We start from the raw sequence: 15,630 nt of genomic DNA on the forward strand, positions 1-15,630 counted from the left end.
GGTGCAGTGGTTAAGAATCTGCCTGCCAATGAAGGGGACAGGAGTTTGATCCCTAGTCCAGGAGGATCCCACATGTTGCGGAGCAGCTAAGCCCATGCAGAGCAACTAAGCCCATGCGCCACACTACTGAGCCCATGTGCCACAGCTACTGAAGCTCGCGCGCCTAGAGCCCATGATCCAAAACAAGAGAAGCCACCACAATGAGAAGCCCGCGCACCACAACGAAGAATGGCCCCCGCTCGCCACAACTAGAGAAAGCCTGTGCACAGCAATGAAGACCCAACGCAGCCAAAAACTATATTAAAAAAACAAATTAAAAGAAAAAATGATACAAATGAACTTATTTACAAAACAGAAATAGACTCACAGACATAGAAAACAAACGTATGGTTACCAAAGGGGAAGCGGGGGGCATAAATTAGGAATTTGGATTTAACCTATACACACTACTATATATGAAATAGAAGACCAACAAAGACCTACTGTATAGCACGGGGAACTATATTTAATATCTTGTAATAACCTATATTGGAAAAGAATTTGAAAAATATATATATTATATATATATATAACTTAATCACTTTACTGTATACCTGAAACATTGTAAATCAACCATATTTCAATTTATTTATTTATTTAAAAAAATTTTACTTATTTATTGGCTGCACCAGGTCTTACTTGCGGCATGCATGCTCTTAGTTGCGGCATGTGGGATCTAGTTTCCTGACCAGGGATCAAACCTGGGCCCCCTGCATTGGGAGCATGGAGTCTTAACCACTGGCCCACCAGGGAAGTCCTGACTATACTTCAACTGAAAAAATTATTTGAAAAAAGTCAAAGGCTAGATTGGGGAAAATATTTGCCATGGACCCGGAAAATATACAGTCACTACTTTTTTTTCCTGGGAAAGTGGGTACCTGATTAACTTTACTTTTTTTTTTTAATATTTCTTTTTCCTCCAGTTTTATTGAGATATAATTGACATACAGCACTGTATAAGTTTAAGGTGTACAGCATAACGATTTGACTTACAAACATCATGAAATGAACCACAATAGGTTTAGTGAACATCCATCATCTCACAGATACAAAAGAAAAGAAAAAGAAAAAAATATTTTTCCCTTGTGATGAGAACTCTTAGGATTTACTCTTAACTTTCATATGTAACATAGAGCCGTGTTAATTAAATTTATCATGTTGTACATTGCATCCCTAGTGCTTATTTAGCTTACAACTGGAAGTTTGTACCTTTTACCACCTTCCTCCAATTCCCCCTCCCCCCACTCCCAATTAGCTGCCACCTCAATAGGACGTTTTTTTAAAATATTTTTTTTAATTATTTACTTTTGGCTGCATTGGATCTTCGTTGCAGTGCACGGGCTTCTAATTGTGGCAGCTTCTCTTGTTGTGGAGCATGGGCTCTAAGCGTGCTGGTCAGTAGTTGTAGCACGCTGGCTTCAGTAGTTGTGGCATGCAGGCTCATTAGTTGTGTCTCACAGGCTCTAGAACGCAGGCTCAGTAGTTGTGGTATACGGGCTTAGTTGCTCCGCGGCATGTGGGATCTTCCTGGACCGGGGCTTGAAGGCGTGTCCCCTGCATTGGCAGGTGGATTCTTCACCACTGTGCCACCAGGGAAGTCCCTCCATTAGGCTTTTATAGCGTTCAGTTTTAATTCACATAGTTAATATCCTTACCACACAAAGAGCACTTTCAAATCAATAAGAACAGTTCTTTTTTTAAATTGAAATTTAGTTGATTTACAATATTATATTAGTTTCAGGTGTGTAACATAGTGATTTAATATTTTTATATAGCCTATACTCCATTTAAAGATATTATAAAATATTGGCTATATTCCCTGTGCTGTACAATATAACCTTGTAGCTTATTTATTTTATACATAGTGTCAATAGTTTGTACCACTTAATCAGAGCATGTCTATTTCTCTTTAAGAACAGAAATAAATAGAAAAAATGGACAAAAAATAAGTGATAATTCAAAAAGAAATATATATGGCCAGTAAACATGGGGGAAAAGTAAGCTGCATTAGTGATCATAGAAATGTAACTGAAATGGGACTTCCCTGGTGGTCTAGTGGTTAAGACTTCGCCTTCCAATGTAGGGGGTGCAGGTTCAATTCCTGGTTGGGGAGCTAAGATCCCACATGTCTCACAGCCAAAAAACCAAAACATAAAACAGAAGCAATATTGTAACAGATTCAATAAAGACTTTAAAAGTGGTCCGCATCCAAAAAGTCTTTAAAAAAAAAAAAGAAAGAAAGAAATGTAACTGGAAATGAGTCCTTTCCCACCTCTCACGGGAAATATTCTAGTTATAATAGTGCCTAATGCTGGTGAAGACACAGTGAAGTGGGCCTCCCCCATCCCGTGGAGCACACGTTGGCCTGATGCTTCGGGAGTACAGCCTGGCAATGTGGACCCAAACCCACTGACCCAGTAATTCTGCTGCTTGGAATTTGTCTTCAGGATAATCAGAGAAACACAGAAAGATAGTCTCTGTAGCTCTATTAATGTTCTAAACTTGGAAATCACCTAAATGTCTAATGAGGTTAAATTATGATATAATCAGGAAACAGAGTGAAGTTTGTGAAAATTAGTTAGGACATGTCAAATTGCTTCAGAGGTAAGAGCAAAACCACAAAAATTAACTGGCCTAGTATCTTCCTAGTTTTATGATACATAGGTAGCTAGGCCCTTAGAGGCATATATATGCATCCGCAAAAAACGTTTACCAGTGGTGTTACAATGGATTTAAAAAATCAGTTTTCTACCATGAACATGTATTACTTTTTTTTTAACTGGGGAAAAACAAGCCCCCAATAAATGACATCTCTTAAAGAAACCTAATAAATATTTTAGATTTGGAGGGCCATATGGTCTGTGACAGAACTACCCAACTCTGCCACTGTTGCTCAGAAGCCGCCAGAAACAATTCACAGGTGACTAAATGTGGCTTTGCTCCAATAAAAGTGTACTTATGGATGCAGAAATTTGAATTTTATGGAATTTTTACATGTCACAAAAGTATTCTTTTTTTGATTTTTTTTTTTCCAACTGTTTAAAAATGTAAAGCCATTCTTAGCTCATGGGTCATACAAAAACGGTCAATGAGTGGGCGACATTTCAAATGAGAGGTGGGAAAGGACTCATTTAAATTACGTTTCTGTGATCGAAAATGTAGCCTGTTTCTTTAATCAAATTCCTCCCAAGAGATCCTCACAAGAGCCTCTCCAACTCTGGAGCTTTTGTATTTTTCCCTCCTGCTGCAGATTATTTTGAAAACAATCTTCCAGGAGTCCTGATGACACCAGAACCCCCGCCACCAGCATGCACCCCGACTTGTGAAACTTCTCCCAAGAGCCCGACTGCTTCCCATTCTTGCCGGCCTCAGTTTTCCCTGTGCCCAGCAGCACCTCTGTTTGTCCACCCACCCCGGCCAGGGTCCATTCCCCTCACTGCTCTGGACACGAGTACAAATCTCCATGGCCTGCCCCTGGCCTGGATCGAGCGGGTTCCAGGGAAAGTCTGGCCCGGGTCCACGCCATGTGTGATACCCAGAATCTGGCCCACAGTCTGCTGAGAGGGTGAAACAAAAGTGACAACTCCCAACCAAAATGAAGAGTAAGAGCTCCCCAAACCAGTTTTTGTTCTGTGTTTTTGTTTCACTCCTTTGTCTACTCTGTCCTGGGCTCTACCTGACGTCTGGATTCATCCCGGAAAGCCCTGGGATTTTATCCTTGGGGTTAACACCTTGACTGACAGGACAGTGACATCCACAGGTAGAACATACTTCCTCTGCCACTCCCCCCCACACACAGGGGTGTGTGTGCATTCAGTTCCCAAGGAGCCAGCTGGGTCCACCCACCATCCACCACACCCCTCTCTCGCCCACTCTGAATAGCTAGCAGTTCAAGAATGATTGATTATAGCGAAAATAGGTAATAGCCTGAATATTCATCAGTAGGGAGTAAGTACATCTGAGCAGCCGACCATCATTAGAAAGAGGTCTGTGGTTTTTTGTTTTTTGTTTCTTTTGCGGTACGCGAGCCTCTCACTGTTGTGGCCTCTCCCGTTGCGGAGCACAGGCTCCGGACGCGCAGGCTCAGCGGCCATAGCTCACGGGCCCAGCCGCTCCGCGACATGTGGGATCTTCCCGGACCGGGGCACGAACCCGCGTCCCCTGCATCGGCAGGCGGACTCTCAACCACTGCGCCACCAGGGAAGTCCGAGGTCTGTGTTTATAACGGGGGACATCTCCAAGACATACTGTTACCTGACAAAGAGCAAGATGCTCAACGATACAATATAGTACCATCTCAACAGCATTACCTAATACTCACAAAATGACATGTTTCTGTGTGTGCACACGAGTGTGTGAATGCAGAGAAAAAGTTTGGGGAGGCGCCACACCTAACACCTCTGCTCCCCTCCGGGGAGGGAAGTGGCATCGGGAACACAAGGAGGGGGTGTTTTGGCTTCATCTGGATTATTTGGATCTTTTAGGATAAGAATGTAATGAGGCAAAAAAACCCTAATGGGACCTAATTACATTTAAAACTTTTGCACAGCAAAGAAAACCATCAACAAAATGAAAAGACGACCTACTGAATGGGAGAAAATATTTGTAAATGATATGATGGGTAAGGGGTTAATATCCAAAATATATAAACAGCTCATACAACTCAACATCATAAAGACAAACAAGCCTATTAAAAAATGCGCAGAAGAACTGAATAGACATTTTTCCAAAGAAGATATACAGAGGGCCAACAGGCACATGAAAAGATGCTCAACATCACTAATCATCAGGGAAATGCAAATCAAAACCACAGTGAGGTATCACCTCACACCTGTCAGGATGGCCATCATCAAGAAGACCACAAACAAATGTTGGCAAGGCTGTGGAGAAAAGGGAATCCTCCTACACTGTTGGTGGGAATGTGAATTGGTACAGCGACTGTGGAAAACAGTATGGAGATTCCTCAAAAAACTGAAAATAGTATTACCATATGACCCAGCAATTCCACTCCTGGATGTATACCTGAAGCAAATGAAAACATTAATTCGAAAAGATACATGCACCCCAATGTTCACAACAGCATTATTTACAATTGCCAAGATATGGAAGCAACCTAAGTGTCCAACAACAGATGACTGGATAAAGAAGATGTGATATATACACACACACACACATAGAATGGAATACTACTCAGCTATAAAAAAAGAATGAAAATTTGCCATTTTCAGCAACATAGATGGACTTGGAGGGCATAAGTGAAATGAGTCAGAGGAAGACAAATACTGTGTGTTATCACTTATCTGTGGAATCTAAACAGTAAAACAAATTAGTTAATATTAAAAAAAGAGACTAACAGATCTAGAGAGCAACCTAGTGGTTACCAGTGGGGAGAAGGAATTTGAGAGGGGCAAGATAGGGGCAGGAGATTAAGAGGTATAAACTATTATGTATAAAACAAGCTGGGGCTTCCCTGGTGGCGCACTGGTTGAGAGTCCGCCTGCCGATGCAGGGGACACGGGTTCATGCCCCAGTCCGGGAAGATCCCACATGCCGCGGAGCGGCTGGGTCCGTGAGCCATGGCCGCTGAGCCTGCGCGTCTGGAGCCTGTGCTCCGCAACAGGAGAGGCCACAACAGTGAGAGGCCCACGTACCGCAAAAAACAAAACAAAACAAAAAAACCCACAAAGACCCAACGCAGACAAAAATAGATAACTGGAAAAAAAAAAAAACCTTATGGAAAAGACCTAAGCAGCTGAAGTTTTCAGTAAAATAAAAATTTAAATGGTAAAAGTTGGTATATGTTGGTGCCAAATAGAAAATGAATCACAGAAATACGTTGACTTGATGGTGTTTGATCCAGAAGATATATATTTTTATTTATTTATTTATTGGCCACGCCACCAGGGATTGAACCTGTGCCCTCGGCAGTGAAAGCGCAGAGTCCTAACCACTGGACTGCGAGGGAGTTCCCTGGAAGATATATATTTTTATACAGATGCTATCAGTATTGGTAGAACTCTGATTAAAATATCCTAGGATGAAAAAGGCAGGGTCAACATCCACCCAGACAAGATGGCAGAGCAAACCGTGTCCTGGTCTGATGATTGTGAGGACAGGTTGGCAATATTAAAAAATGTTGAAAGACACACACACACTTTCCCAGCAATCCTGCTTGCAGATGTTTATGCTACAGGCATAGTTGTACGTTTGTGTGTCTGTTTGCTGTAGTACAATTCGTAATAGCAAAAAAAAAAAAAAAATGGAGATACCCAATGGGAAATTTGTTAATTGGAATTAGGGTAGACCATCCAATAAACACGATGCAGATATTATAAAACATGTTGAGATCTCTAGGTGCTGATAAAGCTGAGATGTGCTGTTACCTGAAAAGACAGGATGCCAAGTGGTGTATGAACACACACACACACACACACACACACACACACACACACACACACACCTGGAAGTATACATAGAAACTGCTGAAAAGTTTCTTTCTGCTAGAGGTCTTTGGGGAGAGGAAGACTTCCTTCCCATTGCATGATTTTTGCTTTTACAGCATTGATGTGTCACTCTTACAGTAGAGGAAAAATGTGTTCACAAAAGTTTTGGTGAGACTAGATGGCCATAAGGTAATATCTAGCATTGATGTTTTATGATCTCAAAACAGTTTTGTCTGATCATCACACTATCCATCAGGATTTGTTGCCAACTATTTGAAAATCCAGAAAGTTCACATAAAAATGCAAATTTGCCTTTGTGATAAATATATTTTTGGTCTTTGTCCCCGATTCCTGGCACACAGCTCCTAAAAAACCTTTGGAATCTCCAGAGTGATAGGAGTGTCTTTTGTTCTAATGAGCAACCCCTAAATGCTTCTGGCTGGGGCTGGTGGCCATAAAGACCAAGCCTTCATTAGAAGCTTGGAGCTTTCAGCCCCACCCTCCCCATCTTCAGAGAGTGGAGAGGAGCTGGTGATTCAATTAATCACCAAAGGCCAATGATTTGATCAACCAAGCCTGTGAAACCTCTATAAAAACCACTTAAAGTCAGGTTCATACAGCTGGAAGGCTGGGGCGTCTCATGAGGCTAGGCACCAGCTACACAGGCCTGCTCTGAACCCAGTCTGGCTGTGCCTACAGGAAGGTGCCTGCTCCCTGGGCTCTCATTTCTATTATCCAGGCGGATTGTCCTAGGCTGTTCACTTCCTGGAGTCACATAACAATCCCACCTCCCTGATACGACACCCAGGTCTCCTGACTGGAGGGCAGTGGGCATTGTTTCCACACATTGCTTCACTTCTGTTGACCCCCACCCGCACGTCTGTTTGGGGCAGGGACTTAGAAGGGATATCTAACTCCTGAGGAATTCTGGTGGAAAAGGAAGAACAAAGCTCCAAGGGTCAATTTCTGGACTTCCAGGAAGCTTCAGTGAAAAGACTTGATAAAAGAGACGAGTGAACAGCTCACTCCAGCAAGGGTGGAGGTTTAGCTGTGTACTTCATCTATGTGAAATCTTTCCCCTGGAGGATGGATGCGTGGCCTCTAGATGGACGTGCCTCAGCACATGTTCCAACCCGGACGGCACAAGGGCTGGCTGAGGAAGCTGGCACTAGGAGGTTCCAGGAGTGGGGTACCCACAAAAACAATAACAGTTTGCACGCTGAAAGGGCTTAATCCATTTGTGCTCGGCAGGTGCCACTCCATGAAACTATCACGGGGACTTCGGCCCATTCTCCACTCCTCTTCCTACCACTGTTTGCAAGCAGCTGGGATGGGAGTAAGCGCGGGGCGGGGTTGGGTCGGTGCCTGGTGAGCAGAAGCAGAGACATGTGGCGGGAGGACTACAACTCCCAGCATACCCCGCGCCGCCCAGCTTCCCATTTCCCAGAAGGCCGCGGGCGGCGCGTTCCCGACATGCCCCGCGGCGGCTGACAACCGCCGGATTTGAATCGCGGCACCGCTCGGCGGCGGCGGGATGAGTACCCCGTTGTTGCCCCCGGCCTGGCAGCTCTACCTCAAGGACCATCGTGTCTCCACATTTAAGAACTGGCCCTTCTTGGAGGGCTGCGCCTGCACCCCGGAGCGAGTGAGTCCGCGCGGCCTCCCGGAGCCCCCAAGCCCGCCCCGCCCCCAGAGCCCCGCCCCAGCCCCTGAGGCGACCCCTCCCGCGGGCCCCGGCCCCTCTGTGGGCCCCCAGGGCGACCCCTCCCGCGCGCTCCGGTCCCTCTGTGGGTTCCCGGGCCCCTGGGGCGACCCCTTCTGCGGGCTCTAGCCCCTCTGTGGCCTCCCGGAACTCGGGGGAACCTCTCCGCTCTGGGGCCTGAGCCGAGCTCTCCTTTGCAGATGGCCGCGGCCGGCTTCATCCACTGTCCAACTGAGAACGAGCCCGACTTGGCTCAGTGTTTCTTCTGCTTCAAGGAGTTGGAAGGCTGGGAGCCAGATGACGACCCTATGTAAGTCCCTCAGGCCAGCCTCGCTGGGCTTCCGGGGTTCCCCAGTTCCATCAGGACCGTTTGTTCCTTGTTTTTATTTATTTATTGTTACATCTTTATTGGAGTATAATTGCTTTACAATGGTGTGTTAGGTTCTGCTTTATAACAAAGTGAATCAGTTATGCATATACATATGTTCCCATATCTCTTCCCTCTTGCGTCTCCCTCCCACCCTCCCTATCCCACCCCTCCAGGCGGTCACAAAGCACCGAGCTGATCTCCCTGTGCTATGCAGCTGCTTCCCACTAGCTATCCACCTTACGTTTGGTAGTGTATATATGTCCATAGGACCGTTTGTTTTGACTTGGGCCCCCACAAAAAACATCTAAATTTCGAAGTATTATTGAAGGACCTGTGGCTTTCCAGCCTCGTTTGTGCCCTAAACAGCTGCTGTAAAGGATGAGTCTCTGCTGGCACCTTGGTGAAGCTTTCAACCTAATCAAATCTGATTTGGCCGAATGTCCTCCTGGGTGGAGTGTTGAAGAAAGGCTCATTCTTGTAGGTGCTTGATACCTTTCCGGTTAGACAGAATACTGGAGCAGATCCTGTTGTGACCTAGGGATGTCCAGGTGCCTTTCTTGTTTAAGAGGTTTTAAATCTGAAGCTTTTTTTTTTTTATAAATTTATTTATTTGTTTTTGGCTGTGTTGGGTCTTCGTTGCTGCACGCAGGCTTTCTCTAGTTGCGTCAAGCGGGGGCTACTCTTGGTTGCGGTGAGGGCTTCTCATTACGGTGGCTTCTCTTGTTGCAGAGCACGGGCTCTAGGCGCATGGTCTTCTGTAGTTGTGGCAGGCGGGCTCAGTAGTTGTGGGTCGTGGGCTCAGTAGTTGTGGCACGTGGGCCTCAGTAGTTGTGGCACGTGGGCCTCAGTAGTTGTGGCTCACGGGCTCTAGAGTGCAGGCTCAGTAGTTGTGCGACACGGGCTTAGATGCTCCGCGGCATGTGGGATCTTCCGGGACCAGGGTTCAAATCCATGTCCCCTGCACTGGCAGGCGGATTCTTAACCACTGCGCCACCAGGGAATCCCTGAAGCTTTATTGAACTATAATTCATACAGCACAAAAACCACCCCTTAAAATAGTACACTCAGTTTTGTTTTAGATTTTGTTCTTTAGGACATCTAGTTTTCTTTTTTATTGTGTGCATATATTCATACAGACAACAATATTCCTGTAATGTAATGCCACATTTTCCCCGCACCGTTTTCTCTCCTGTCAGAATCAATTGCTTCCACAGCTTGAACTTTTTTTCCCCGTAGAGAATCACCGGAGTTGTTTCTCTTCTTGGCAAGAAGAGTGTTGCTGTTTTCCCTAATGTGTTTGCTCTCATGACCCAGTATTGACTGGGATGATATGGTGATCATACCAGGTATCACTGGGGAAATATTGGTTGTATTCTTGGGAGTGAATTTCCAAGTGCTATAATATTTTCAGATTATAGTTACTATTGGCTGTCCTTTTGGAATTTGCGTGGCTGGGTGTTCCTTCCAGCCTGTTCTGGTTTTTGTTTTGGTTTTTTTTTGGCCGTGCCGCGCGGCTTGCGGGATCTTAGTTCCCCAACCAGGGGTTGAACCTGGGCCCTCAGCAGTGAAAGTGTGGAGTCCTAACCACTGGAGCACCAGGGAATTCCCCAGACTGTTCTCGTTATAGTGCTGTCCGCTAGCAGGGATAATTCCGAATGCACAGAATGATGGTATGAGGCAGAGGAATTCACTGGAGAAACTGGGTCAGTGGTGCCCTTTTTCCAAACCAATAGATTATGTAATAATTCGAGTGAAATGAGACAACTGCAAATGGTTCCTGAAGGATTTTAAGGGCTTTGACATGTGATACCTTTGGATTTATACTCTGTAACACTTTTCCTACTAATTGCTAAAAGACTCCAGGTAGACTACATCAGCCACAGGATATGGGTGGGGCTGGGGGGAGTCCACAGAGCAAGAAGGTGCTGAGACAAGTTGTGTGGGAATGTGGGTCCTGCCCTGGTTCCGTCCACTTCAGACTTCACACCCTGCTCCTGAAGCAGAGCAGTGTGTGTCTGTGAGGTGGGGAGGGGGCTGGTGGTAACAAACTTGCCTTTCTCCCTTCACCTGAATTTTCTCTGTTGACGTGCTCGTGTGTTGCTTTTTCTAGAGAAGAACATAAAAAGCATTCATCTGGTTGTGCTTTCCTTTCTGTCAAGAAGCAGTTTGAAGAATTAACCCTCAGCGAATTTTTAAAACTGGATAAAGAAAGAGCCAAGAACAAAATTGTATGTATTACTGGGAATAAGAAGCAAGCGCAAATCCCGTTCAGCATCTTTAGTGCTAAACTCCCTAGCCCGTCACAAGCACTGCATAGACGCTTTTCCTCAGTAAGCACTTTCTGAGCCCCTCTGATGTGTGTGTGTGTGGATATAACAGCATAGAAAAGCATCTGTCCTGGAGTGTGGCCCTGGGGTTGTGCAGAGAGAAAAACGTATCCCCTGAGTAGAGGTGTCCTCAGTGTGCGGTTACCTCTGGTGGTGGGACATGTGATGGCTAGGCTGGCATTTCTGCCTTTAGTGACAACTGAGATGGTAGCTCATTTATACAGGGTGTGTTCATGTGTTAGCACTGGTGGGAACAGAGGGTTTGGGGACACAGAGTAGAGAGCATATTGGGAAAGGGGCATTATGTGTGTTGGGAGAAAGAGGCACCAGTCCTGCTGGACCTTGAAGGGATTTCTGCAGGCGAGCTTAGGCTCTTGCACTGGGTTATTGGAAGAGTGAAACAGTGAGTCCACAAAGAGGCAGCTCCCAAGTAGCCCGGGCTGTAGAGAATTAAGGTTACCAGAGAAAACCAGGACTCCCAGTTAAGTCTGAATTTCAGGTACACAACGAGTAATTTTTTTAGTATATCTCACATTTTGTATGGCTGTTTACTAAAAAATTACTCGTTTATATGATGTTCACATTTAACTGAGCAGGCTCTATCTTTATGTGCTAAATCTGGCAGCTCTACAGAGAGTAAATATTCAGGTATTTAATCTATTTTTAGCAAAGCCCTGGGCAGGGAGTCCAGATGTACCAGTTGTCTCTGCCACTCACAGACTTTGTGAGTTTAGGCCAGTCTTGGTCGTAGTTTCCTTGCTGTAAAATGGAGGATAGACTCCTGTGGTTTCTGAGGTCCTTTTCCGCTTGAAAATCGTATTCCTTTTTAGAGATCAATAGAAATAATTCTGTGTAATATGGTACCTTTTAAATGCTAAGGACAAAATTGAAAATTTTTTCAGGAAGTGAGAAGAAATCAGTGGTCAGTAAAGCGGTGTATTCGATGGAGGTCTTGGGAACTGCAGGGCTGGAATTGGGAAGGGGGCTAGGGAAGGCCTTCGAGATTAGGGGTCAGCTCGTTTTCTGTGAAGTGCCACAGACGGTAAGTATTTAGCCTTCGTGGGCCACAGAGTTTCTGTTAGAGATTATTCTTTCTTTGTTTTTTTCCACAAGTATTTAAAAATGTAAAAAGCATTCTTAGCCTTGGGTTAAGAACGGGTCATGGAAAAAAAAAAAAAGAACGGGTCATGGGCTGGATGGATGTGTCCCACAGGGCGTAGTTTGCCAGTCCTGTTCTAGGTGAAAGACAAGCTTTGTGTACTTCAGGAACAGTTGTGAGAAAGCTGTGAGAAGTCCCCCAGATCATTTTAAAATGTATATATTTGGGGGGAATTCCCTGGCAGTCCAGTGGTTGGGACTCTGTGCTTTCACTGCCAAGGGCACAGGTTCGATCCCTGGTCGGGGAACTAAGATCCTGCAAGCCACGCAGCACAGCCGAAAAAAAGAAAGAAAAGGAAATCAAAGAAAATTTAGAATTCAGTCCTTCAGTGGCACTAGCAGCATTTTATCTGCTCATTAGCGACATGTGGCCAGTGACTACTGGACGGTGCAGATAATTGAACATTTTCATCATTGCAAAAAATTCTGTTGGACAGGGCTGCTCTAGAGTGACACCCAATTTTGAGGTTTGTTGCAAATAATTTATCACTGATATAAAAATTCAGGTCCCCTTGTGTCCCTAGGCACATTTGCATGTGAATGGATGTGGACAGTAAGGTTTGGGGTCAGAGTGCAGGGAATGGGCATAACCAGAGGCCTGTCTGCTTCCTGCTAGAGCTCCTGGATGGCCCCTCTAGGGTACATCGCTCCTGGGGGTGGGATGGCGTGCGGACCTCGACTGTACCGTGGGGTGGAAATAAGTTGGGAGCTGAACTTTTAAACCATTTATTAAGTCAGCTATGGGATTGCAGCACACAGCTGTAAGGCAAACGTTTATCCAGGTGAGATAATTACGTGTTGCAGTTTACAAATACTGAAAACGAGGAACAAGTGTTGTTTGTCCTGATGCTGTGAATTTCTGAGACCCTGCATTTAATTGAGATGCTGCTGGTCAGTTCGACAGGACCACTGGTCAGGCAGCCACCTGAGCCTGACGCTGGGCACGTGTGCGGCTGAGGTAGAGCCGGGGCTCAGGGTCTGACCCTGGAGTGCACCACGTGCTCTCTGCTCCTGCTACTTCATCGCTGCCACCTTCTTTTGAAAACAAGTTACCTCTATTGTTTTTCTTATTAGAAAACATTTAACCCAATAGAAGTCTATTGTTTGTTTTTTAATGTGGCAGAGAAATCAGGAGAGTGAAAATTAGGGAGGAGGTTTCTGGATTTGTTGATGTGATGGTCATTTGTACCCCTGGAGAGAACACTTAGCAGAATGAAAGGTTGGAAGCCAGGTTTAGAGAGCTGCTGCAGGTGGAAGGTTTCTCTGTTTGAGGAGCACACTGATGCTTGGCGGCGTCTGTTGAAGTGAACAAGAGGAGGGCTTCGGACTTTCTGTGCGAGCTTCAGAGGCAACGTAGGGGAGTGGGGAAGAGCAGGGCTCTGCCACAGACTAGCTGGTACCCCTGAGCTGGATGCTGCTGTGGACCTCGGTGTCCTCATCTGTGTAATGGGGATAAAGGTGGCACCTACCTCATGGGGACGTGGAGCAGTGAGTGAGTTAGGGTGTGTGGAGCAGGTAGAATGGTGCTTGGTACAAGCAAAGCGGTCCATCAGTGTTTTCTATTATAATTATTGTGGGACAGCTCAAATTAGAGCTAGTTGAGGAGAATTCCCCAGCGGTTCAGTGGTTAGGACTCGGCGCTTTCACTGTTGGGGCCTTGGTTTGATCCCTGATCGGGGAACTGAGATCCCACAAGCTGAGCGGCATGGCCGAAAAAAAAGAGAGAGAGAGAGAGAGGCAGATGAGGTGAATGAGGACATTTACCCCATATAGCTGGGCATCTCTATTCGAGCATGCCTAGAGCTTCAGTTTCATTTGTCTATTCTTTATTTCCAGGCAAAGGAAACCAACAATAAACAGAAAGAATTTGAAGAAACTGCAAAGAAAGTCCGCTGTGCCATTGAGCAGCTAGCTGCCTCGGAGTGACGCCATCCCCACCGTCACTGCCCCGCAGGGACACAGACACATCCTTTCCAAGGCACAGCCCTCAGCATGACCAGCTTTCCTCTGGGGCCTCTTAACTGTGCCTTAGGAAAGGAGAACATCAGCATTTTGAAATTAGAATATTCACCTGTATTTTGGGGGTTTTTCCTGAAGGCGGTGCCGGGGGCTGTTTCTGTTGTACAGCTGGTGCTAAGTGCAGCGATGGATTCTCTTTTTCTCTCGGGTAGTGTTTGCTTTACTGATTCCCGGACTTAGGGTGAGGGGAGAAGTTTGTCCACGTGGGTAGAGCCCTTTTACAGTGACCTGTCTGGGCTTCACACTGACGACTGGCTGTCCAGCTGAGATGCGATGTGTGAATGTGATCATTGGTCCATTGTGACTGGACAAACAGGATTAAGAATGCCATTTTAAATTTCATTTGCATAATAATCTCCATTTATCGTGTGCACTTCTCATGTTCCAGGTGCTCTGTATTATCTCACGTTGACGTCTGCAGGTCCTGTGACCATACCTTTTTACCCCATCAGGTCTGTGGTGTCTCAGCAGCTCCCTTCCTCCCAGGTGGATTGTACAGACCCATCCCTGCCACGCCTCTGAAAGTGCCCTGTGTGTGAGGTGTCCCTCGCCATCCCATCTTGTGATTTTCAGGTTTACAAGGGGGAGCTATGGGATTAGACCCTAGACTCTGCCTCTGGACTTGATCTGTGTAAGAGCCCTTTCCATGACTGTAGCATGAGCGGCCGGGGGTGGAGGGGATGCAGAAGGACTGATGTCTGAGAGTAGAGCTGGCCTCCTGCTTTTGAGGGCAGCTGAAGGTACTTCTTCACCTCCAGTGGCACATGGAAAGTTTGCAACATTTCTCTATAGTAGACGAGGAGAAGGTTGTCCTTTGTGCCAGACAAGGAACTTTCCAGAAGCCTGGCTCACTGCTTCTTCCTCTTTAGTTAGCAGGGCACACAGAGGGGATTCTTCCTGGGAAGTTTTGCTCTGGACCAGCGATCATCCATGGACACAGCAGGCAGGGGTGGGATGAAAAATCCAAGGAAGGAGTTCCTGTTCTTAATATTTCTAATACTCTTCAAATAGCTACTTCCCATTAATGATGTGGATTAGGCAGCTGATAATTCCACTGTCTCTCTCTGATGTGCATCTTCCTAAAGGAATAAATTAAAAAGTGGATTGGAAAACGTCTTTTGGGGAAACTTCTTAAAAACATAGATGAGTCGTTTATGTTGTCTGCAGTCTTGCAAGATCACAAATTCAGTGGTACTTGAGTTTCAACACCAGCACGGACTAAGCAGAGGGTTGGAGCAGTTGTAAAAAAGGCATGTGGGACACCCACTCCGGGCCCTAACTGTGCCCTCCAGCGGTGTGCTTGCCTTGTGGGCTTGGGACTGGCGCCTGTTGAATCGGAGCTGCAGTTTCCTCACCAGTGATGTGGGGATCCTAGAACCTTGTTGCCTCAGCTGGCTTTTTTTATTGTAGCAACATGGTTTTCATTTGAGGAGGAGAGGAATTGAGACAAAGCCCTCAGCCCCTCTGCACAGCATTCTGCAATGTTGTTTTCTTTTTTTTGTTTGTTTGAATTATTATTTCACAGAACAGGACAAACTACAATTAAAAGTAAGCACAAAGCCTTTCTTAGTC

The 15,630-nt window shown here is 45.7% G+C and overlaps 1 protein-coding gene across 1 annotated transcript; it reads left to right on the forward strand.

The window, feature by feature from the left end:
• Positions 1-8,011: 8,011 nt before the first annotated feature.
• BIRC5 (baculoviral IAP repeat containing 5) lies at positions 8,012-13,969 on the forward strand. Its single transcript, XM_065896949.1, has 4 exons — positions 8,012-8,127; positions 8,385-8,494; positions 10,665-10,782; positions 13,876-13,969. Exons 1-4 carry the CDS (start codon positions 8,017-8,019, stop codon positions 13,963-13,965), a joined length of 429 nt encoding a protein of 142 aa, XP_065753021.1. The 5' UTR covers positions 8,012-8,016; the 3' UTR covers positions 13,966-13,969.
• The last annotated feature ends 1,661 nt before the right edge of the window (positions 13,970-15,630 follow it).

The sequence above is a fragment of the Phocoena phocoena genome, chromosome 19 (genome assembly GCF_963924675.1).
Source record: "Phocoena phocoena chromosome 19, mPhoPho1.1, whole genome shotgun sequence".
Classification (NCBI taxonomy): Eukaryota; Metazoa; Chordata; class Mammalia; order Artiodactyla; family Phocoenidae; genus Phocoena; species Phocoena phocoena.